General features: G+C 37.2%; 3 protein-coding genes across 12 annotated transcripts in view; 1 reads left to right on the top strand and 2 right to left on the bottom strand.

The window, feature by feature from the left end:
• LOC127859490 (protein amalgam-like) overlaps positions 1-25,220 on the bottom strand; it is a 174,300-nt gene that overhangs the window by 40,713 nt on the left and 108,367 nt on the right. The window lies entirely within an intron of this gene.
• The window catches only part of LOC127859481 (uncharacterized), a 152,076-nt gene that overhangs the window by 116,805 nt on the left and 10,051 nt on the right, over positions 1-25,220 (top strand). For 2 of the 5 annotated variants that reach the window (XM_052396930.1, XM_052396934.1), the window contains 8 exons: positions 323-556; positions 1,501-1,628; positions 3,293-3,389; positions 16,729-16,956; positions 17,401-17,497; positions 18,871-19,013; positions 19,559-19,786; positions 21,958-22,094. In XM_052396930.1, the coding sequence (XP_052252890.1) occupies positions 323-556; positions 1,501-1,628; positions 3,293-3,389; positions 16,729-16,956; positions 17,401-17,497; positions 18,871-19,013; positions 19,559-19,786; positions 21,958-22,094 (1,292 nt within the window). Of the gene's footprint in view, positions 1-322; positions 557-1,500; positions 1,629-3,292; positions 3,390-16,728; positions 16,957-17,400; positions 17,498-18,870; positions 19,014-19,558; positions 19,787-20,591; positions 20,648-21,231; positions 21,280-21,372; positions 21,429-21,957; positions 22,095-25,220 lie in introns of those variants that run through there. The other 3 variants (XM_052396931.1, XM_052396933.1, XM_052396932.1) reach the window with 3 other exon arrangements.
• LOC127859488 (uncharacterized) lies at positions 4,070-15,816 on the bottom strand. Of its 6 annotated transcripts, none has more exons than XM_052396966.1 (3): positions 15,736-15,816; positions 7,203-7,845; positions 4,070-6,510 (listed from the first exon to the last, which is right to left on the bottom strand). In XM_052396966.1, exons 2-3 carry the CDS (start codon positions 7,409-7,411, stop codon positions 5,103-5,105), a joined length of 1,617 nt encoding a protein of 538 aa, XP_052252926.1. In that variant the 5' UTR covers positions 7,412-7,845; positions 15,736-15,816; the 3' UTR covers positions 4,070-5,102. The 6 variants fall into 6 exon arrangements, with proteins under 6 accessions (XP_052252926.1, XP_052252924.1, XP_052252925.1 ...); XM_052396964.1 differs by lacking the exon at positions 15,736-15,816 and adding an exon at positions 9,432-9,558; XM_052396965.1 differs by lacking the exon at positions 15,736-15,816 and adding an exon at positions 9,305-9,371.

The raw sequence follows: 25,220 nt of genomic DNA, 5'->3' as shown, positions 1-25,220 counted from the left end.
AAATAGGTTTAAACTAAATATATTTGCTATTCCGGTGAGTACAAAAGTGAAATAGCTATTCAGGTGAGTACACAAATAAATTTGCTATTCAGGTGAGTATACAAGTATATTTACTATTCAGGTGAGTACACAAGTATATTTACTATTCAGGTGAGTACACAAGTATATTTGCTATTCTTGTGAGTACACAAGTGAAATAGCTATTCAGGTGAGTACACAAGTATATTTTCTATTCTGGCGAGTACAAAGTGAAATTGCTATTCAGGTGAGTACTTAAATATATTTACTATTCAGGCGAGTACAAAGTATAATTTCTATTCAGGTGAGTATGAGAAGAACCATTGCCAGACCTGGGACGTGGGTTGTGTCCCCTGCCCCCAGAGACTGCACAGCTGTGTAGGTCTCCCTGACGGGCTCAACCCCATCGAGGGCAAGCAATGGAGCCCAGAGTATGTGAACTGTCACCTCAACCGCACTGTGGGTTCTGGCAGGTGCTCCCAAGGCGTGTTTGACCCCAACTCCAGACAGTGTGCTAGCACCACCCAGCCTGGACCTTGTAAGTAGAAGTTATTTTTATTTGTAATGAAATGACATTTGGACCTTGTATGTACAGGTTATTTTCATTTGTAATGAGATGATGTGCAATGTTTTATTGTCCACTCCGGTTCACCGCAGGGGACTTATGGTTTGCGCTCTGTCTGTCTGTCTGTCACTTTTTTCTTGATCCTGCGATAACTTTAAAAGTCCTTTATATTTTTTCATAAAACTTGAAACATGGATAGATGGCAATATGGAGATTATGCACGTCATTTCATTTTGTTCATACGTCAAGAATTCTGGTTGCTTTGGCAACAAATAGACTAGAAATATTGCTGAAAATAGTGGATCCTGCGATAACTTTAAAAGTTCTTCATATTTTTTCATGAGACTTAAAACATGGATAGATGGCAATATGGAGATTTTGCATGTCATTTCATTTTGTTCCTACATCAAGAATTATGGTTGCTATGGCAACAAATAGACTAGAAATATTGCTGAAAATGGTGGAGTTTCACCGGTAGGGGACTTGTATTGCTTTGCAATAGTCTTGTTCTCCATGGCTGCCAAGCTTGGTAAAGATGAATGGGTTTATAATCATCAATTGTTATTGAAGATGGAGAAAAGATTTGAAAAAGGTCGCTTAATTTAAGTGGTCGATGCAATTGAATGTATTTGAATGGTTTGAATTCATCATATTTATTTTAACTTTATAGCTTCCTTGCCCATTAGAGCCTATTCTTAGAAAACTCTGCATAATGCACGTGTGTTAAGTGTACGCTTGTATGGAACTTTTTGTTTAAAGAAAGTCTCTTTTCAATGAAAATCCAGATTAGGCGAAAAGTTTGTATCTGATTAGCCTGTGCGGATTTTACACCAAAGTCTGGGACAAGCCCTTATGCACGTGCATTAAGCTCAGTTTTCCCATGACAAGGCTTTTGATACCATGAATATACTTTCCAGTGAGCATACCTGACCAATGCAGGCAGAACCCCAGCCTGCTCATCCCTGACAGCAGGAGCTGTGCCCTGTACTATAACTGCTCCAAGATAGTGGGAACATTGAGCCCACTGCTGCCAGCACAGCTTGAGGTATGGGCAAATAGTTGGACTGAGGGCTGGGTTGGTTGTTGGCCTGGTTTAGTTGGTCATAGTTCAAGCACAGCTTGATGTAGGGGTGTGTAATTGGACTGACAGTAAGGTTGATGGTTTGCACTCTCGATGCATGTGAGTTGGGTTGGTGGTTACCATTTCAGAAACATGGGATTTCCTCCAGGTACTACGGCTTCCACCCAAAACACAAGACCACACCAAAATTAAATATCTTCAGTTAAAAAACTAAATATCTGGAAATTGCAGCCATAATTAAAAAATCGTCCCAACTTTTGTGAATCTTATAAGGAAATTAGGACAGAGTGCTGGGAAACAAGTAGGGTCCTTATATAATGAAGCCAAAGGCGCCAAGGACCTCACAAACTTCAAAATACACATTGATTGGTGGCCTGGTTGGTGGGTCATGGTACCAGCCCAGTTTGAGGTGTGGGTATCTTAGGACTGGTGACCGGTTGCTTGAATGCCTGATTGGTTGTTGTACAGTTGACTTATCATGGGAACATTAATCCAACTGCTGCAAGCTCAGCTTGAGGTATTGGTATCATGTGACTGATGGGTGGTTGATTGGTTGCATGGTTGGTTGGCTTATGTACATAAACTGATCATTGAGACATTGAGCCTACTGCTGCAAGCTCAGCTTGAGGTATTGGTATCATGTGACTGATGGTGGTTGATTGGTTGCATGGTTGGTTGGCTAAGGTACATAAACTGATAATTTAGACATTGAGCCAACTGCTGCCAGCCCAGCTTGAGATATTGGTATCATGTGACTGATGGGTGGTTGATTGGTTGCATGGTTGGTTGGCTTATGTACATAAACTGATCATTGAGACATTGAGCCTACTGCTGCCAGCCCAGCTTGAAGTATGGGTATCATGTGACTGATGGGTGGTTGATTGGTTGCATGGTTGGTTGGCTAATGTACATAAACTGATAATTTAGACATTGAGCCAACTGCTGCCAGCCCAGCTTGAAGTATGGGTATCATGTGACTGATGGGTGGTTGATTGGTTGCATGGTTGGTTGGCTAATGTACATAAACTGATCATTGAGACATTGAGCCTACTGCTGCCAGCCCAGCTTGAAGTATGGGTATCATGTGACTGATGGGTGGTTGATTGGTTGCGTGGTTGGTAGGCTAATGTGCATAAACTGATAATTTTGACATTCAGCCAACTGCTGCCAGCCCAGCTTGAGATATTGGTATCATGTGACTGATGGGTGGTTGATTGGTTGCTTGGTTGGTTGGCTTATGTACATAAACTGATAATTGAGACATTGAGCCAACTGCTGCCAGCCCAGCTTGAAGTATGGGTATCATGTGATTGGTGGGTGGTTGATTGGTTGTGTGGTTGGTTGGCTAATGTACATAAACTGATCATGGAGACATTAAGCCTACTGCTGTCAGCCCAGCTTGAGATATTGGTATCATGTGACTGATGGATGGTTGATTGGTTGCGTGGTTGAGGTAAAGAGTTCATGTGGAATACGTGTTATCTTTGTTAATATTGTAATTTGTTTAAATAGAAAGGTTACTATGCTTCCATATTTGTAAAGCAGTTTTGATTTCATGCACATTGATGGTATAAACTTGCACCCAATGTATGATATAAGTAATATATTTTCTACAAAATTCATTCCAGGAATGCGACTACCCCAAGCTGTACTCCACTCAGTATGGAAGGTGTTTGGACTTCCAGAGTGTTCAGTGCAATGACCGGAATGAAGTTATGGCCCCTTGTGAGTACACTTGAAGTTATGGCCCCTTGTGAGTAAACTTGTTAGTACACATGAAGTTATGGCCCCTTTTGAATACCAATGAAGTAATTACCCAGCACCCATGAATTTATGGCCCCTTGTGAGTACACTTAAAGTAATGGTCCTTTGTGAGTACACTTGAAGTTATGGCCCCTTGTGAGGACCCATGCAGTTATGACCCCTTGTTAGTACATTTGCAGTTATGGCCCATTGTGAATACACTTAAAGTAATGGCCCATTGTGAGTACACTTGAAGTTTTGGCCAAGGTGAGAACCCATGAAGTTATGGCCCCTTGAGGGTACATTTGATGTTATGGCCCATTGTGATAACATTTGAATGTATGGCCCCATGTGAGTACATTTGAAGTTATGACCTCTTGTAAGTACACTTGAAATGATGGCCACTTGTGAGTACATTTGAAGTTATGGCCCCTTGTGAGTACATTTGAAGTTATGGCCCCTTGTGAGTACATTTTGAGTAACTCACAGTCTGTTTAGGTTTCATCCCGTTTGCTGCTCATCAGTATCAAAGGGTTGAAAATGAAGCCTTTAAAACATGAATCTAGTAAGAAAGGTTTTAAATTAAATTAAATTTTCTAAGTGTCTACAAATGCGTCAAAACACATATCTAAGTGGTAAAGGGTTAAAACAAAGATGGAAACTTTTCATGATTACTTTTATCACAGACTGAAGTAACACACAGAGTAATATAGCTACATACTATCCTTGAAACAATAAGACTACATGATAAACATATCAGATAACATACCAGAAAGGTCAATTTGAGTCTCATGATTGTAACAGGTCTAAGAAAGCTAGCATGTTTAAATATATTATTATAGTCTTCTTCCAAATTTACTTCAATGCAGAAGATTCAAAGTACCATGAAGCATGTGTAATTATTGTTATTTCCCTTATTTAAACCTATCACATATTGGTAAATTGGCAATTTCTATTTTGTGAGACAAGCAATTGAAACAAATCTTACACAAAAATGTAATAACAATTAAGAAATGTTTTGATTTTCAGTTTAAAAAAACAAGTGTATATGATGTAATATAGCATTTAAATTCATTCTTGTACTTGTAAACCAACAAACCCAGAAATTTTTTTTGTAAGTTAACGTTCCACTGTGATGTGACTGAAATGCTGTTGAAAATAGCAAAAAATCCAAACAAACAAGTGAAAAAACAAAGAAATAATGTTTGTATTGCCAGACTAGCAATGATCAAGACTATATAACATTAAAGAAAACTTGTGCACTAAACACTAGGTACTTAACCAACTAAACAGTGGGAACTTTACACAATAGCAAGAACATTATAAAACCAATAAGAAATACAACAATAATGCCCGTAGTTTGAGGTATTTTAATTTTTAAGAAAAGCTGCATTATCTTTGGTATTTATAGATGCCGAAATGTTACGAGTTAAACATTAAATCTGATATAATTCTTTAAGAGCAGGTATACACTGGTTTAAGATATATGGCATGTATATCTATGTATAATATATGGTTGAACCACATGGTCCAACTGCATGTACAAAACAGTAATGAAGTCACTGGAACTTCCAATCACCAGCTCATTGTGTTCACGGTTGAACCACATGGTCCTACTGCATGTACAAAACAGTACTGAAGTCACTGGAACTTCCTATCTCCAGTTCATTGCGTTCATGGTTGAACCACATGGTCCTACTGCATGTACAAAACAGTAATGAAGTCACTAGAACTTCCAATCACCAGTTCATTGCGTTCACGGTTGAACCACATGGTTTTCATTGGTGTCTCCGTTTTGCTCTCAATGGAGGCTAACTTCTCCCGTCCCTCAATGTCCACCTGGATGATCTTCTTAGTTGACTCCCCGCACACGAATACTGACCCATTGAAGGCAAAGCAAACGCATGCTGTATTCTTGAGTTCTTCATCTTTGAAAACACTCACCACCTGCCCGTTCTGGTCCACAGTAATAAGCCTGTCATTATCAGTGTCAGGGATGTAGACACGTGTGCCATCTCTGTTCACTGCAAAAGAATACTTTGTGTAGCCATCAGTATACTCGTAAAGCGTTTTCAGGAATTCACCTTGAATCGAGTACAAGTACACGTTATTTCCGTCACCAACAAATAGCTGGCCAAGTTTGTGGACAATCATTCCACAGTAGTGTTGCAGTTGAATTTTCTCTCTTAAGAAAACTTTAGCTACCTCCTTGCCATGTTTAACAGTCTTCGCTACCTGCATAACCTGCAGTGTACTCTTCCGGGCGATGTGCTCGACAGATGCTGCCACTTTGTTGCCATCGAGATGCGTTATTCCACGGGGATATTTCAGCGGACAAATCCCCACGACCTGATAGTCACTGTTGACAAATTTCAGGTTGTCATTGTCATCATCTAGAAGGACAAGGTATCCATTGGGTAACTGGCAGACGTCAGTTATGTGACATCCTTGTTTATCAGATTCATGCCGTGCGTTGAACTCTTTCTTTCCGCACTTTCTGTAAACCAAGTCTATACCTGTAATGTTTTTCCCTGGATGTAAATATGGATACCTGTAGACAAATCCTAACTTCTGTAAGTCATACAGTTTTGCTTTGACCTTGCTATGAATATCAAACCGAACTGAAAAGTCTTCCTTGTTAGAATTCATAAGACTTTCAGCTTCATCCATCATATTCAAACATTGCTTGTATGCAACAAATTCATGAATATGAGTTTCTTGTCCTTTAAAAGTGTTTTCATTTTCATTGCTTTGATGAGTACTTTTATTCCATAAATTTATCAGGTCACTATAAGATTTTTCAGCTTTTTCTATTTCATTGTCAAGTTCATCTTGCAGAATTTTAACATTTGCTTCGAGCTCTGCTCTGGTTCTATCAGCCATGAGGTCAATTACTTTGTGTAATTCCCCTTGTACTGTTATTAACCTTGACAAGTGCATTTCATGAAGTTTCTTTAGAGACATTGCATTCTGGGATTTTAACTGTACAAAATTCTGCAGCTCTTGCAGCAAACTCTGGATCTGACTGTAGTTTGTCTGCATGTCATTTTCAAAGTTGAACTCATGGGCTGCTTCCTTGAGTGATTTTAGCTGGCTGCATAACCTAAATGGAACAGTAGAGAGAGATTGGAAAATTGTGAATTGGTAGACAATTTGTTCAAAGGGTAATCCTATTTTACTGGACTGATTCTAGAAATGGTGCAGCCGCGGCTGACGCATATACTCAAGCCACAGCTTTTGAACAAGGGGTCAGATCAAAATTCCAAATAGTGCACTGTCGCACAATACGTTTATAGCTACCATGTGTTTAAGTTTCAAGGTTCTAGTGCTAAAAGTGTAGGAGGAGATAGTGACCAGGACGGACGGCGGATATAACCACATAATCCCTCCGCTCCAATTCAGAGCGTGAGGATAATTATTACCACACCTTCTTAGGAGGAATCTCAATCATTGTTTTGCATTTAAATATTAAAATATTTTAAGCTCAATCAACCTTATCATGCTACAAAACATAATGTTGTATATGACTTGTTGTTGCATGAAAATTGGCTTATTGGTTAAGGAGGATGCATCATTCAAATGAATTACGGACTCATGACAGATGACTTAGAACAAACAAGAGACAAAGGCTGATCATGAAAGCTTACCTGCAGCACTTCAGCTTCCAGATAGCTTATAATATATGTGCTGAAGAAACTGTTTTATGGACTTGATGCAAAGAAGGTGTGGTAATAATTCAATTTTTTTTCATCAATGGCCTACATTTAAACATTAATCCTTCTCAGAAATACTCACTGATGTTCTGTGAAGTCCTTGGCACACAGCAACTTGCAGTGGTTGCCGCAGTACCAGGTCAGGGGTTCAGTGTGATGCAAAAGACACTTGGTCATATCTCTGACTGTGACCTCACATTGTGACCTTGGCAGAGTTCCATTGGGCTCATACAGTTGTTCCCCTGTGGTTGGGATTTCACTGACTGTCCTATACCTTGTGCTGGTTGCCATGTGATCAATGCAGGGACTTACACTTCAGATTTTCAGTTAGTGTAAATTTATAGAGTTCCCTGTGATATTTAATACTCCACACTGTTGATTTTGTGTACAAATGTTATCCCTTTAACTTAAAAAAAAATCTTAGTACTCAAGAAGCTATTGCACAAAGTTTTTATTATATCACAGACTTTGTTTTGTTTATATAACCTGAATGAAACTGGTTTTCAATTTTTGTTCATTTACCAGTAATGTCATGTCATGATTATAACAGAAACATTTAGCGTCAATCTTGACATCATAGATTATTTAAGTGTTTATTGCACGCACATAGATCTTTGTCCAAAGGGTTAATCATATATATGTGAGAGGTAACACATGGAGCACAGATGACAGCAGTGTTGTGCTTTCTAATGCCCTTGCGAGGATGTCCTTTCAGAATTCCCCTCCTGAAAAAATGGATGTTCAAGATAAAGTATCCATCAAACACAATAGTCCGGTATTTGAAAACTATCACATTAAGATTTCATAGTCTGGTATTTCAAACTGCCCAAATAAGACACCAATGTCAGGTGTCAAAACAAGACTCTCAATAGTCCAGTTTTTTTAAACTCTAAAAAAATGGCTAGCTGTTTGGTTTTATTGAGTTTTTATAAAATTCCATTTTAGTCTACTGTCATTTTATGTCATTTTACGTCATAATTATCCAGCAATTGCTCAATAACTGACACAGCAACAAATTGTAAATGAATGTAATTATACAGAACAAAGTTGATTGCAATTCATAAAACATTAAACCAAATATGTCAGTTTAAGTACACTGTTATATCACTTTGTTATTCCCACACACAAAAATATTTACCTTTACACTTACACTTAAGTTCTGTGCCAATGTTTTAAATGTTAATTTTATCACAATTACATGAATTTATCCTGATGTTTTCAACATATTTATCTTTAAATAGTTCATTAATATTGCTTTATGTTTTTTTTGAACGGTTATTTTTTTTCATTTCTTATCATATCATCATAGTGTTTGAACATTCCATAGTTGTGTTGTCTTACAAATAAATAAAGTTAGATAATACTACCTTTAGCCGCGCTCTCTAAAAGGGGGTTTAATACATGTGCGTAAAGTGTCGTCCCAGATTAGCCTGTGCAGTCTGCACAGGCTAACAAGGGAAACACCACATAGACTGGATTTTCCTTTAGTAGAGACTTCCTTTAAAGTGATATTATGGGCATCTAACAGTTTATAGGTGTCTATTACAACCGTTGTTTATTTTTGGTGTTTTCACTTCGTATACACTTATATTTGTTAATTTAGCATCAACATACTAAAACAATATCCCGGAGAGAGAAAAATAATGCATTTGAATATCAACCGTACTTTCGTTTGAGGACTGATCACGCATGTACAATTTTTACCTAAATTTAGTTTTAGTGCAGATTTGTTTATACGACACAAAGACACAATTTTGTTTTACTGATCATTATTGCTTACAGGACTGGGTGAGTCACGTAAGATATCGAATATAAAATATATTTGTATAAACAACTGCTAGCAAGATGAGTTGCAGATAATTGGTTAGTAACCACTTTTTAACTTACTCGTTTGACCTGTTAATTCTTTTCTGCTCAATTCAACAGTGAAAAATGCCCATAATATCACTTTAAATGAGAAATTTCATTAAAGCGAAAAGTGTTGTCCCAGATTACGTTTATGTTTACCTTTATGTTTATCCACACTAATAGATCCCATAAAATAAATAGACTATCAACAAAAAGCATTTCTTACAAACAGTTTTCAGTATAATACATTTTGTTTAGTTTATCTCCTACTGCAGCTCTCTTTTAAAACACATTCAAATAGTTTTGGTGGGCTTGTTTTCAATTGCTTTTATATACCTAAAAAATTGTATGAACTTCACCATATTCTGTTCATGTAACGCCCCCATGATAAAGGTTCATACTGTGCCAGTTACAAGACCACTAAAAGAGATAACAAAGTGAGTCGTGTGCTTAAAAAATTTACCTTCAAAGTGTGTGTTCATTATTGCATGTTATTGAAAATACCACAACTGCAATGGAGTATTCACGTATTTCCCTATTTGCGTGAGTAATCACATGTAGTGTTTTCACGGCTGGTATCAAAAGTACACCAGCTCATGTGTCTGCTTACTACCCACAAGTTTATACAAACATTCAGTGATGTTTACAGTGAACATTTTGTTGCCAAAATAATTTTAAGATATTAAACCTTTCCCAGTTTGAAGCAAAGTGAAAATGGCTAAGTGCAAACAGCATTAAACCAGAACAGCCTGGGAGTAACTCGCAGTCTGCATGTTCAAGTTTTATGCTGTTTGCTGCTCATCAGTATCTAAGGGTTGGAACTGAAACCTTTAAAACTTGGTAAGAAAGTAGGTCTTTGCTTAAATTTTACTTTATTAAGGACTACAAATGCTTGAAAATTTGTATCTAAGTGGTAAAGGGTTAAATACATATCTAAGTGGTAAAGGGTTAAATACATATCTAAGTGGTAAAGGGTTAAGTAACAGGGCCAGATCAGGATCTTTGGTTTTGGGGGCCTAAACTTTGATCATTAAAATGCACATTTCTTATTTATCTTGTATTTTTTAACTTCAGTAACATAATAACAGATTTAAATGGTTTCAAATTTCTGAGATAATAATACAAGTTAAACCAATAGCTATTCATCATATCCGGGACTTTCTCCCAGTGTGAATTGTTGTGGAGTGAGAGCATGCTCTAAACTTTCCACTTCAACAGCAGATGCCAGATGCGCTCATGTGTCTTTCGGTAGACCCATTAGTGCTTAGTACTGATTAATGTAACTTCTGTATGCAAATTATAGGCAAGTGAGCAAGCAAAACGAGGTATAAAAAAGACAAAACCTATACTGGGGGACATAGTTGCTTTTGCCCTTTCTGTCTGTTGGTTTGTTTGTTTGTTTGTTTTTGTCAAACTTTAACATTGGCCATAACTTTTGCAATATTGAAGATAGCCACTTGATATTTGGCATGCATGTGTATCTCATGGAGCTGCGCATTTTGAGCATTGAAAGGTCAAGGTCATCCTTCAAGGTCAAAGGTCAAATTTTGCAATATTGAAGATAGCAACTTGATATTTGGCATGCATGTGTATATCATGGAGCTGCACATTTTGAGTGGTGAAAGGTCAAGGTCAATGTCATCCTTCAAGGTCAAGGTCAAATATATGGGGGGACATAGTGTTTCATAGGCACATCTTTTTATCATCCTTATTATTTCATAGAAATAACTTAGACAAAATAAAAACAACATGCTTTTTGGACGTTCTGAAAGCATAGAAAGTATGATGAAAATGGTAATGAGAACTTAATAAAAAGAAAATTTGCAGTTACCATCATATTAAAGGAATATTTTTTCTAATATCAAATAACTATCTCACCAAGAATATAAATTCATAATGAAAGTTCCGTGTACAAAACTTTTGATTTTTGACACCATATACAAATTCAAAATATACAATAATCTTCGTATCTTGTATATGGAAGAATAAAAGTATATAAACATTGCTGTTTATGCTTTACTTGTTACCCGAGCAGTTCACACGGTGTCAACAACGCTGACATAAACATAGGTATAGAGCACTAATGCGCTTTTAGGCGTAGCTGTTTTACTCAGTTTTCATCTTAGTGACTTTTACATAACGCCAACAGACACGCATGAATATTTTCTCACACATATAAATGGCCTGTACATTTTAGGTGGCATATACCAGAGGCTGGGCACCCCCCATCCGCCCTCCCTCTGGATCTGCTAGTGATTTAAAACTCTCAGAACAGAAAACAACAAGTTCCAGACATTATTATCTGAAAGCTTATGCACTGTTAGAAATGCTGTATTTATCAAACAGACATGCTGAGATAAAAAGTTTCCTGATTGTTTATGCCCCAGGTAGGTGGCATATACCATTTGAACTGTCAGTCTGTCCGAAAACTTAAACATTGGTCATAACTTTTGCAATATTGAAGATAGCAACTTGATATTTGGCATGCATGTGTATCTCATGGAGCTGCACATTTTGAGTGGTGAAAGGTCAAGGTCATCCTTCAAAGTCAAAGGTCAGAAAAACAAACAAGGGAAGTAACAAGCTTTAAATGGAGATAATTTCTATTTATCATTTGATAGGTACAGATCATTTTTACAAGGGAAGTAATATTTTTAATGGGATATAATCAAAAACAAAAATAAATAAATAAAAGCGGCGCAGTAGGGGCATTATGTTTCTGACAAACACATCTCTTGTTTAATTTAATTTCATCTTAGTGACTTTTACATAACGCCAACAGACACGCATGAATATTTTCGAATATTTAATAAGCTGATTCGAGATACAACCGCTGAATTTTTGCTACATCACTGCGTATGTGCTCAATTCAAAGGATGTAGCACTGTTCAGTGTAAGGAATTCTGTATGCTCAAACGACACAAACTGTGGCCCTGTTACAATTACGCGTTACAATCCATCTCGCAGAATTTCACTTTCGCCTCTAAGATGAGAAAACAATCATAAGCCAAATAGTATAGTGTCATGATAAGAGAAAATCGTTTAATTATCATACTACAATGTTTGCCGTACTTGGTCAGCACGTCTGGAAATCATTCCTCAATGTGTGGATAGGCTGCCATTATTAACAAGTTTGCTATTTTGAATTCAATTTTGTATCAAAATGCATTGTTTTTAAATGTGGCATTTTCAATTTGCAATGAGATTTGTAATGACCCTCATCATGCGAAAATGGGTCTTATTCCATCTGCGCCCATCATATAAATAGCCCACTCAGCTATCACTCCTACTGATAAGGAGAAACATAACATATTGAGTGATTTTATAGTGAACAGCATCGCCTATGGCCTGACTGCGCAAAAGCACATGTTGGGTTTAACAAGACCCATTTTTGCATGACGGCGCTATTGACGTGTGATTTAAATGTGTCAAAAGAAAACTGCGTTTAAATCAAATATCAACATACGATATATTTTGATAGTGAAGAAAGATACTCATAACAAGGCATATGAGGACACATATGAAGTGCTCTCCCGTAGTATATTTTTTATCTACTCACACTAATGTGTGGTTTGACAATTCTAACACACATTTCATGCGGTTAATATGCAACTTACAAGTGAAAAACGCAACACAATAGTTTAACTTTTGTTTAATTGTATTTATTTATTTAGAAAAGTCAAATTGCAAACTTTATTTCAAAGTCAGCGTATACGCCGACTACATTTTAAAAAGATATTTATTGTTATAAATATATTTTATATAATATATTTAGCTGTTTTCGGTTTTAGCGATTATAAAGCATTTACGAGGTTGCCTATAGTATGCCTGTAGTATTGATGAACTCATGTGAATATAAACAAGCTAAACCTTCTACTAACCTTCTACTTTTGCGTTGCTAGCACCGGTAAATACAAAAGATCACCGCTATCTGTTGAGAACCAAAGAACGTTTTCCAGCATGAACGAGATTACGAAACAGGTCATTCGTATGATTATTATAAATTGTTTGTTATATTCGGGTTTAGCGATTATGAAACATTTTGTCTATCGTATCGCTGAAGTTATTGTTGAACTTATGTTTAACGTTTTATAAATTGAGAATATAAATAAGCGTTAACTTTTTCCCGAATCTATTAATAGCCTCAATTTACGACCTTTACTACATCATTGAGGTGCATGTGAGAGCGTAACCTATTGCGTTGTTATTGCCCCTGGACTTTCCTTTGTTTATCGACAGGCGCATCTCTTAATAGCCTCATATTATGAATGGCAAAAATACTACGTCATGAAGACGCTGCAGAAAGTGGAATCATAAACAATCTCCTCCGCGACACATACAATGCGATCATTGTTTATTGATTCTTTTCTATAAAAGCACTGTTCGAAACTATTGCATTTAACACGATATTAATATCATGTTTCCAATTGTGAATGAATATAATTGAAGAACTCAAACCTCTTGCATAAATTATACAACTCTTTATCGCGCGGATACACATAGTAAGCGGGTATTGGGCTCCTAGTAGCTAGACCGTATCGACCTGAATTTTAGACTATTTTACATCCTTAGACGGTCGCTAAGCGACCATCTAAAAATAGGAGCTGATTTTGTACAGACCTGTAAGAACACTGGTTCACTCTAAAGGGTACTTGAAGGACCTACATGTAGTAGGCATGGTACTTAATACTGCAACATATTGTCACATGTACTGCCTATCGTTGAAAATCAATGATTTTGCAAATGGTACACACTGCTTGAAGTTTGTAATGCATGTCAATAAAGGAACACAGCGTTTTTAACCAGGTTTTCCGAAGGAAAAAACTGGTTATTAGATTGGCGAATGCGGGCGGGCTGGCGGGCGGGCGGAACAAGCTTGTCCGGGCCATAACTATGTCGTTCATTGTCAGATTTTAAAATCATTTGGCACATTTGTTCACCATCATTGGACGGTGTGTCGCGCGAAATAATTACGTCGATATCTCCAAGGTCAAGGTCACACTTTGAGTTCAAAGGTCAAAAATGGCCATAAATGAGCTTGTCCTGGCCATAACTATGTTATTCATTGTGAGATTTTAAAATCATTCGGCACATTTGTTCACCATCATGGGACGGTGTGTCGCACGAAAGAATCACGTCAATATCTCCAATGTCAAGGTCGCCACGACTAAAAATAGATTTTTTTATAAAACAAACTTACAAAGGGGGTTAATTTTGTTTGTTCATTTCAAAAGTTCAGTTTGAGTTTTCTCCCTTTATCAGATTTTTTTTTCACAATGAAAACCTGGTTTTGTGACAATTTTGTCCCTTGTTAATTAATTTAAGAACAAAACATTAAGTAAATTTCCGGGCCAATTTAAATACATATACTGACTATAGAAGTTTGTACATGTTAAGTTACTTCTATGTAGTACAGGTCAATTTTTTATCTCCCTTTTCATATGATACACATTAGTTTTCGTAGGAATTCTGTCCTCTGTCCAGTGTGCATTCACCCATGCAGTCTGATGCAATAGTTGTCCAATCAGAATCATAAATCTCTATGATGCAAGATTCTCATTGGTCATTCAATGGAACTGTTTGATTTCAATATGAAATAACTGACCCTGCTTGCATTGGCCACAACCATCTAGTGAATGTAACCCCATTAATTGTGGTCAACTTTTATTACAACCTGGTGAGTTAAAATAGTGTTCATATTGATAGAATGTTTTATTGTATTGTGTTATGAATTGTGTTAATTACTTTGATATTAATTTCTTTCGTATTTTATAATATTACATTCTCTGTTTGTAAAATTGTTGTTCTTGTCTTTGTACAGGTCCTTCTGCCATTTGACTATATTGGTCTACGTCATGAATAAATGAATTAAATTCATCAATGGACTATGTGTGCCATGTGTCCCCCACCCCACACCCACTACATCTATACTTGGGGATTATCAACACCATAAAATTAAACAATATCTAATGCTAAATAAACGTTGAATCTGAATGAAATAAACATAACTTACAGTACAACCCTTCATTCACCAATTTATCAACATGAATCTTGTTATTTTAAATTAATATCTCCAATTTGTTTTTCTCGTTTGAATAAATAAGTGAAATTATTAACCTATTTCTGAAATATTTTTCAGTGCTTTGTTTTTTTACATATTAGATATTGGACTATGGAAACTTTAGAAAACCTAGTTAATTCGATCATTAAAAAACTCAATGTTACGATACCTTAAACCTTACACTTATTTCACCTGGCATGTTTAAATTGATCTCTATATACATGCATTGGTGTATTCTCTGTGACACAGATATGCTGTAACAGAACATGAAATATTTGAAACTGTCATTATATGTAAAATGATTTGATTGCTTTCCAGTGGGTTAAGGTGATTATACATTAAAATCCAATTATCATTCATTTGCAATTTAAATGCTGTTATTAAATCAATGGCTTTACATAAAAATTGTATAAGCAAGCTAAAGAAATTTATGGCAAATTTAAGACCACAGAATACTATTTACTTACCAAAAAAATAAACTTATAAGAAACAAGCCTCAATTTATCTTAAATCCTGGTCCAGAATTATATATCCACAGAGCTTATGCAAGGATCTGATAACCATGCAGCACAGCACAGCACAGCACAGCATAGAAAGCTTTCCACTGCTTTTCTACTTTGCTGGTATTGATCCACTCAGCAAGTGTAATATTCTCTGATCATAGCCCATATTATTAGTGATTTCTGTGAAACAAATGTGGACTTACCAATATTTCAGAACATCAATGGCAATTGTCCTCTATACAAGATTTGAATAATTTGAATTGAATGAACATTCTTGATTTTGTTGTACAGTTAAAGTATACTATTGATTGCAAAATGAATGTTAAGCAAGGGCTTGTTTTACCTGTAGGCTGTTGTCAACATATTTACCACATGAGTATGATAGATTAAAATTACTGTGAGTTATGACGTACATGTGGCTCTTATATGTTGCAATAATAAAAAATATTATAATTTTAAATTTAATGTGTATTGTGCATTTTTTTTTATAAAGATTGCAGATGTGTGATGTATGGTTTAACAGAGAATGCCAGTGTATAATAATGGTACACGAAGATTGATTTTAGGACATCCGATTTACTTAGGGATGGCAATGTTAAGCGAAAATTGGTATTTGAGTATTTGATTATTAGAATATTTGATGAGTACATGTGAACAAGATCTGAATGTTTATGATACTTTATTATGAACACAGCTGGTGAAACATATTGTAAAAACGTGCAAGAATATTCATTAATATACAGCATAATCTATCAAATGGTTTTCGAGTTCTTCTGCCATCCATATGGCTTTTGAGTTCTTCTACAATCCATATGGCTCTCGAGTTCTTCTGCAATCCATATTGTTTTTGAGTTCTTCTGCAATACATATGGCTTTTGAATTCTGCTGCAATCCATATGGCTTTCCAGTTCTTCTGCAATCCATATGGCTTTTGATTTCTTCTGCGATCCATATGGCTTTTAAGTTCTTCTGTGATCCATATTGCTTTCGAGTTCTTCTGCAATCCATATGGCTTCGAGTTTTTCTGCGATCCATATTGCTTTTGAGTTCTTATGTGATCCATATGGCTTTGGAGTTCTTCTGTGATCCATACGGCTTTTGAAGTCTTCTGTTGCTGTCTTATGATACTCACTTAAAGGGATGCTTGAACAATTGTTTAACTGTTACATTGTTGATGAAGACTTTAAAACTCACAGGCCAATACCTGCAAAACCAGTGCAACTCTGCAGACGCCACCTGTCAGTCATGCATGGAGAGACTGCCAAGCTGTATCGGGCTCCCAGATGGGAACAATCCGATCCCTGGGCGTTACTGGACCAGGGAGTACATACACTGCTACAAGAACAGGACACTGGCCAAGGAGTCTTGTCAAACAGGCTTCTTCAACCCAGACACCAGACAGTGCAGTGATGATGTCAGCAAAGGTTTGTGGCAGAGAAAGATTCCTTTACATCTTCCTTAATTAAATATTTGATGGTTTGATGTAAATTATATAAAAGAAAATGTGGCTAAAGAAGTAATCTGATAAAAATACCATTAAATTGAACTTTATATAATGTATATAGTTTCATAATTTATATTATTCTGCATGTCTGGAAATCATTAAAATGTTAAAGTCCGGTGCCTGTATTTGTATAAAGCACCTTTGATTTGAGACAGCCTGTGGGTCGCAGTCTGTTTAGGTTTTATGCTATTTGCTGCTTATCTGTATAATGCGGTTGAAAATGAAACCCTTAAAACTTGAATCTAGAAAGAGAGCTTTTAAATTTAATAAGATTTTATAAGCGACTACAAATACGTCAAAATGTATATCTGAGTGGGAAAGGTTTAATCCATTTCATCCATTTAAACATTCATTTATTACCTAGGTAACATTGATGACTACTGTAAGAACCACCCCAATGCCAAGGTGGCTAACGCCGACAATTGTGCTCAGTTCTATGAATGCACCAAGACATTGCCCAGGTAAAAGCCTTGTTCTAGGAAAACTAGGCTAAATGCATGTGCCTAATGCATTGTCCCAGATTAACCCTTTGCATGCTGGGAAATTTGTTGTCAGTTAAAATTTCGTCTGCTGAATTTCTTATGCTGAATTTCTAAAATTAGCATTCTCTTCGATTTTTTTCAAATGATACTATCAGAATAGCAAACAGTTTGAATCCTGATGAGACGCCACATTCTGTGGCGTCTCATCTGGATCCAAACTGTTTGCAAAGGCCTTCAAAATTCGGTTCCAGCACTGAAAGAGTTAATCAGAGACAACACTTTCTGCTAAGGCTGGATTTCCATTTAGAAGACTTCTTTTAAACAAAAATTCCATAAAAGCAGAAAGTGTCGTCCTGATTAGCCTGCGCAGACTTCACAGGCTAATCATAGCCAATACTTTTCACACATGCATAAAGCCCAGTTTTCTCAGGCTAACTTTATTGAAGAATGACACCCAAAATTGCACATTACAAACTGTTACTCTATTCATTAATGTGCATTTCATAGTTGCAATTAAATACCTGTCTATTTTAGATTACAGTTTGAATACATGATGATGTATAAAACATATGGAAACTTAATGTTGTATTTAATGACATAAGTCTTTAGCTGAGCCGGCTAGCTCACTTGGAACAGCATTGCAGGTTCGAATCCTCAGGCCATTAAACCTTTGTGTGAGTTGGTTATTAACTTCTCCCTACGGCAGTTCTTCTGGCATAAATATGTGCACTAAGTACTGTTTAATCAGCTAACCCACAAATGGTGTGTTGGTAAACTGATCGCCATGATGGCTGAAATACTGTTGATAATGGCAAAAATCCAAACAAAAAACTAACAAAGCAGATGTATCATTTTGGTTTTAAAACCTTGTTGTCCTTTTAGTATTGGATTTTTTTTTCTGGACTGGTTATGATTTTGCATAAATAAAAAGGTAAATAAGTCTTGCTTGCCAAGAGAAAAGTTTGAAAGACTTACCTCCCTTATACCATTCTCCTGTGATTTGTATTAAGTAGAAACTGTTTGTTCATAAACTGTGTATAACTCACCAACACAAACTTGACACTAACCTTTTTTGCTTGAATATTGAAAAAGTATTACCAAAAAATACTAGTTTTCATATTTTAATATTGTCAAACAGGAGTAGCCTCCCTGGATGTACCAATAGTAGTACCCTTGATGTTCTTATAATAGCCTCACTTGATGTACCAATAGAAGTATTCCTTGATGTACCATGGTAGTCTCCTTTGATGGACCAATAGTAATAAAATTCTCTTTTGATGAGCTAATTGTAGTCTCTTGATGTGCCAATAGTGGTCTCCCTTGATGTACAATTGATTGTAAATTCTTCCTAGGATTGCTGCCCCTGTGACTGATGGTCTCAGCCTGGTGATCAGACAAGAATGCCACTACCCTGACCTCTTCTCCACAATCACTCAGCGGTGCGAACCCTTCACAAAGGTTAACTGCGATAAACGACCTGAACCTCAAGCCCCCTGTGAGTAACTTTTAGAGTATTTGACTTCAAAAACACGATTTAAAGCCTCTTTTTGTGATGTTAATATAGAGGATTGACAAACTTTCGATTGCAGAATGGAGAAACTTCAATAGCCAGAAAAGGGAAAAAAATATATTAAAAGCATGTTCCTAATTATTACTTTGTGTTTCACTTAATGCATGGTATCTAGGTTTTTCAGGTTGGCTAAAGTTTATAATAATTCTAATTGGGAGGCTAAAATGAAGACATTTTTCTGTTTAAGTTCAATGAATACTTCATGTACAAAACAAAAGTAATAATGCAATAAACGGAACTATCAATTTCTTTATTTAAAGATTTTCATCTTAAAATCACTACCATGATTACTATATATACCAAACTATAATGTAAAGTACATGATCCTGTTGGGGAGAAATAGTTGTAATGGTGCCACTTTTCAAATCTTCTTTAAAATGCATAAAATGAATTTACAGTCCTGTTATTTCTTTGGTGCCTTATTACTTTATCCCACATGTATGTTTTCATTGGTATTTTACGTCACCCAGGCGAGTACACTCAGAATCAGTGTGCGCCTGGTGACGCCACGTGTGAGCCATGTCAGGACCGACTGCCGAGCTGTGTGGGTCTCGGGGAGGGTGACCGGGGGGTGCCAGGTCGCGAGTACACGAGCCTGTACGTCAGCTGTCACCTCAACCGCACACTGGATGTGAAACACTGTCAGCAGGGCTTCTTTGATGCAGGACTTCATATGTGCGTCACACAGATCAACTCTGGTATGTACTTGTAGGGACTTCATATGTGCGTCACACAGATCAACTCTGGTTTGTACTTGTAGGGACTTCATATGTGCGTCACACAGATCAACTCTGGTATGTACTTGTAGGGACTTCATATGTGCGTCACACAGATCAACTCTGGTATGTACTTGTAGGGACTTCATATGTGCGTCACACAGATCAACTCTGGTATGTACTTGTAGGGACTTCATATGTGCATCACACAGATCAACTCTGGTATGTACTTGTAGGAGCTGCAGGACTTCATATGTGCGTCACACAGATCAACTCTGGTATGTACTTGTAGGACTTCATATGTGCGTCACACAGATCAACTCTGGTATGTACTTGTAGGAGCTGCAGGACTTCATATGTGCGTCACACAGATCAACTCTGGTATGTACTTGTAGGACTTCATATGTGCGTCACACAGATCAACTCTGGTATGTACTTGTAGGAGCTGCAGGACTTCATATGTGCGTCACAGAGATCAACTCTGGTATGTACTTTTAGGGACTTCATATGTGCGTCACACAGATCAACTCTGGTATGTACTTGTAGGACTTCATATGTGCGTCACACAGATCAACTCTGGTATGTACTTGTAGGAGCTGCAGGACTTCATATGTGCGTCACACAGATCAACTCTGGTATGTACTTGTAGGAGCTGCAGGACTTCATATGTGCGTCACACAGATCAACTCTGGTATGTACTTGTAGGGACTTCATATGTGCGTCACACAGATCAACTCTGGTATGTACTTGTAGGGACTTCATATGTGCGTCACACAGATCAACTCAGGTATGTACTTGTAGGAGCTGCAGGACTTCATATGTGCGTCACACAGATCAACTCTGGTATGTACTTGTAGGACTTCATATGTGCATCACACAGATCAACTCTGGTATGTACTTGTAGGGACTTCATATGTGCGTCACACAGATCAACTCTGGTATGTACTTGTAGGGACTTCATATGTGCGTCACACAGATCAACTCTGGTATGTACTTGTAGGACTTCATATGTGCGTCACACAGATCAACTCTGGTATGTACTTGTAGGACTTCATATGTGCGTCACACAGATCAACTCTGGTATGTACTTGTAGGACTTCATATGTGCGTCACACAGATCAACTCTGGTATGTACTTGTAGGACTTCATATGTGCGTCACACAGATCAACTCTGGTATGTACTTGTAGGACTTCATATGTGCGTCACACAGATCAACTCTGGTATGTACTTGTAGGACTTCATATGTGCGTCACACAGATCAACTCTGGTATGTACTTGTAGGACTTCATATGTGCGTCACACAGATCAACTCTGGTATGTACTTGTAGGAGCTTCAGGACTTCATATGTGCGTCACACAGATCAACTCTGGTATGTACTTGTAGGAGCTGCAGGACTTCATATGTGCGTCACACAGATCAACTCAGGTATGTACTTGTAGGACTTCATATGTGCGTCACACAGATCAACTCTGGTATGTACTTGTAGGACTTCATATGTGCGTCACACAGATCAACTCTGGTATGTACTTGTAGGACTTCATATGTGCGTCACACAGATCAACTCAGGTATGTACTTGTAGGAGCTGCAGGACTTCATATGTGCGTCACACAGATCAACTCTGGTATGTACTTGTAGGACTTCATATGTGCGTCACACAGATCAACTCTGGTATGTACTTGTAGGAGCTGCAGGACTTCATATGTGCGTCACACAGATCAACTCTGGTATGTACTTGTAGGAGCTGCAGGACTTCATATGTGCGTCACACAGATCAACTCAGGTATGTACTTGTAGGACTTCATATGTGCGTCACACAGATCAACTCTGGTATGTACTTGTAGGACTTCATATGTGCGTCACACAGATCAACTCTGGTATGTACTTGTAGGAGCCATTATTACAGTTATATTGGTCATCTTCAGTGACTGTTTGAGGTCTTTAAAAAAAATAATATAATTTTTGGAAGGAAACATTTGTTCATGCAGTCTAGTCATGAATATTTAAGCTCTCCTGATACTGTATGAAACATAATACAGTTCTTCTGAATGCTTTAAGCATTTCAAATCCAATTACTCAAATAATACAAATAAAAATGCTAATTACAAATCCATTTTGTATCTTTACCTTTTATAATGATGTGTGCTTTTCAGCTAACATAGGACCGTACTGTCAGCGCAACCCGCAGGCCATTCTTCCCCACCCTACCAACTGTGCCTGGTACTACAACTGCTCTGTGAAAGGTCTGACCAGACAGAGTGTCTACCCATATGACATTGAATATGCACAGGTATGACATTGAGTACGCCTAGTTATGACGTTGAATATACCTGTTAAATTGATTAATGCCAGGTATTATATTGAATATGTTTGGTATTACAGGTACAGCATTGGTATTGCATTGAATACACCCAAGTTTTAAATTATTAATTTCTATTATAATGTGGCATTAATTATTTTGAGGTATTACGTTAAATATGTCCATGCATGGATTGTGTATGTCTATGCATGAAATTCAATATGTCCTGGTATAACATGACTATTTCAATTTGTTACATTGAATATGCCGGAATTTCTGAATTCTTAATGAAAGATTATTAGAATAACATTTAAGTCATCAAGGTATGACATTAAATGCATACAGTTATGGCATTGAGTAAGTGCAAGTATGATGATGAATATATTTACATGTCCAGGTATTGTCCTGGATACATGAAAATCTTCCTATGCATGTGCTCATAGTACTCTATTCAACTCTTATCTTGTATTTTCTATATGTCAGTGATCATGAGACATAACAACACTGTTTGCCATCAAGTTCTACCTGAACGTTTCCCTGTTTTCATGAGTGTCCGTACCCTGACTTTGTCTCATCTGAACGTTGCCCTGTTTTCAGGAGTGTTTGCATCCTGACTTGTACTCACCTGAACGTTTCCCTGTTTTCAGGAGTGTCCGTACCCTGACTTGTTCTCACCTGAATGTTTCTCTGTTTTCAGGAGTGTCCATACCTGACTTGTTCTCACCTGAATGTTTCCCTGTTTTCAGGAGTGTCCATACCTGACTTGTTTTCACCTGAACATTGCCCTGTTTTCAGGAGTGTCCCTAACCTTACTTATTCTCACCTGAACATTGCCCTTTTTAGCTCCACTGACCAAAGGCCAGCGGGGCTTATGTCATGGTCCTGTGTCCGTCGTGTGTGCGTCAGTGCGTCCGTGCGTTAACTTTTTCTTTAAACATCTTCTTCTCCTAAAGTACTGGTTCATTTCTGATGAAATTTCTCAGGAATGTTCATGTGGTGAACCTCTTTCAAATTTGTTCAAATTATGCCCCTGGGGTTAAATTTGACCCTGCCCCGGGTGGTCAAAAAATTGAAAATTTGCTTATATAAGGCCTATTTTGTGCAAACTTAAAAAAAATTCTTGTCCATAACCATTGGGCCTAGGGCTACCAAATTAAGTATGTAGTGACATCTTATAGTCCTCTACCAAGTTTGTTCAAATTATGCCCCTGGGGTCAAAATTGAACCTGCCTCGGGGGGTCAAAAAATTGAAAATTTGCTTATATAAGGCCTATTTTGTGCAAACTTTAAAAATCTTCTTGTCCATAACCATTGGGCCTAGGGCTACCAAATTTGCTATGTAGTGACATCTTATAGTCCTCTACCAAGTTTGTTCAAATTATGCCCCTGGGATTAAATTTGACCCTGCCCCGGGGGGTCAAAAAATTGAAAATTTGCATATATAAGGCCTATTTTGTGCAAACTTTAAAAATCTTCTTGTCCATAACCATTGGGCGTAGGACTACCAAATTTAGTATGTAGTGACATCTTATAGTTCTCTACCAAGTTTGTTCAAATTATGCCCCTGGGGTCAAATTTGACCCTGCCCCGGGGGGTTAAAAAATTGAAAATTTGCTTATATAAGGCCTATTTTGTGCAAACTTTAAAAATCTTCTTGTCCATAACTATTGGGCCTAGGGCTACCAAATTTGCTATGTAGTGACATCTTATAGTCCTCTACCAAGTTTGTTCAAATTATTCCCCTGGGGTCAAATTTGACCCTGCCCCTGGGGGGGTTAGAAAATTGAAAATTTGCTTATATAAGGCCTATTTTGTGCAAACTTTAAAAATCTTCTTGTCCATAACTAGGGCTGTCACGATACGCCGTGAGCGTACCGCGGTATATTGTGGTACGGCAACACTGTATCGCGGTACGTACCGCAATATTTTACAGAATATGTATCTGTGAAGAAAACAGCAGAATAACAAGTTTTACAAACTTTATTAAACTGAATAATCAGAAAACACTGGAATCATAGTATGACAATAAACTGTAAAAGAAACTGTAATAAACTTGATAGAAGTAGTCATTGTTATTGTTATTCGCGTCTTTTTCTTAAATGTCCGCCATGTTGTTTACAATAGCTGTGACTACGATCTGTGTAAATCGAACACTTCAAGGGCATGTTTAAAATGCGGAGTCAGCAGGCCCAGTATTGAAAATCCGTAACGTTCTGACTCTTCCTCGACTTATTCATAATCTTAAGATAACATGATTCGGAAGTGCCATGCTTTGAACGATCGATATACTAAAGAAAGAAAATAAGAAATAAAGTAAACATCTTTTGGATAATTATGAACTTATTTGCAAAGGAAATCTGTCCCAAATTCCAAAAAAGGTACGGACCCATACATTGTCGTATTTTAAACGTGAAAGTTAGACATCTACCAGTGGAAGCGCTTGCTTGACCTGGATATTAACGGATTATTTATTTAGCCCTTTTGAATCGCTTCTACAGTTTTCAAAACGATATTTATATCAAAATAATTATGTAATGTATTTATATCTGTGCTAATATAATAATATTAAAAAAACCAGAGCGGCAACGCCGTACCGCGGTGCGATTTTTCTCACGACATGCACCGCGATATACTGATATACCGGTGAATCGTGACAGCCCTATCCATAACCATTGGGCCTAGGGCTACCAAATTTGCTATGTAGTGACTTCTTATAGTCCTCTACCAAGTTTGTTCAAATTATGCCCCTGGGGTCAAATTTGACCCTGCCCCGGGGGGTCAAAAAATTGAACATTTGCTTATATAAGGCCTATTTTGTGCAAACTTTAAAAATGTTCTTGTCCATAACCATTGGGCCTAGGGCTACCAAATTAGTCTGTAGTGACATCTCATAGTCCTCTACCAAGTTTGTTCAAATTATGCCCCTGGGGTCAAAATTGACCCTGTCTCGGGGGGTCAAAAAATTGAAAATTTGCTTATATAAGGCCTATTTTGTGCAAACTTTAAAAATCTTCATGTCCATAACCATTGGGCCTAGGGCTACCAAATTTGCTATGTAGTGACATCTTATAGTACTCTACCAAGTTTGTTCAAATTATGCCCCTGGGATTAAATTTG

Source organism: Dreissena polymorpha, chromosome 15 (assembly GCF_020536995.1).
Source record: "Dreissena polymorpha isolate Duluth1 chromosome 15, UMN_Dpol_1.0, whole genome shotgun sequence".
NCBI classification, from domain to species: domain Eukaryota; kingdom Metazoa; phylum Mollusca; class Bivalvia; order Myida; family Dreissenidae; genus Dreissena; species Dreissena polymorpha.
Note: the sequence above shows the minus strand (reverse complement) of the source record. Positions and strands in the feature narration are given on the sequence as shown.

What these genes read in the sequence shown, in the direction of transcription:
- LOC127859488 (XM_052396966.1), bottom strand. Translation starts at nt 7,411, where the DNA reads ATGGCAACCAGCACAAGGTATAGGACAGTCAGTGAAATCCCAACCACA. An exon ending in AAGGACTTCACAGAACATCA is followed by an intron (nt 6,511 to 7,202) that starts GTGAGTATTTCT and finishes TGTTCCATTTAG; the next exon opens with GTTATGCAGCCAGCTAAAAT.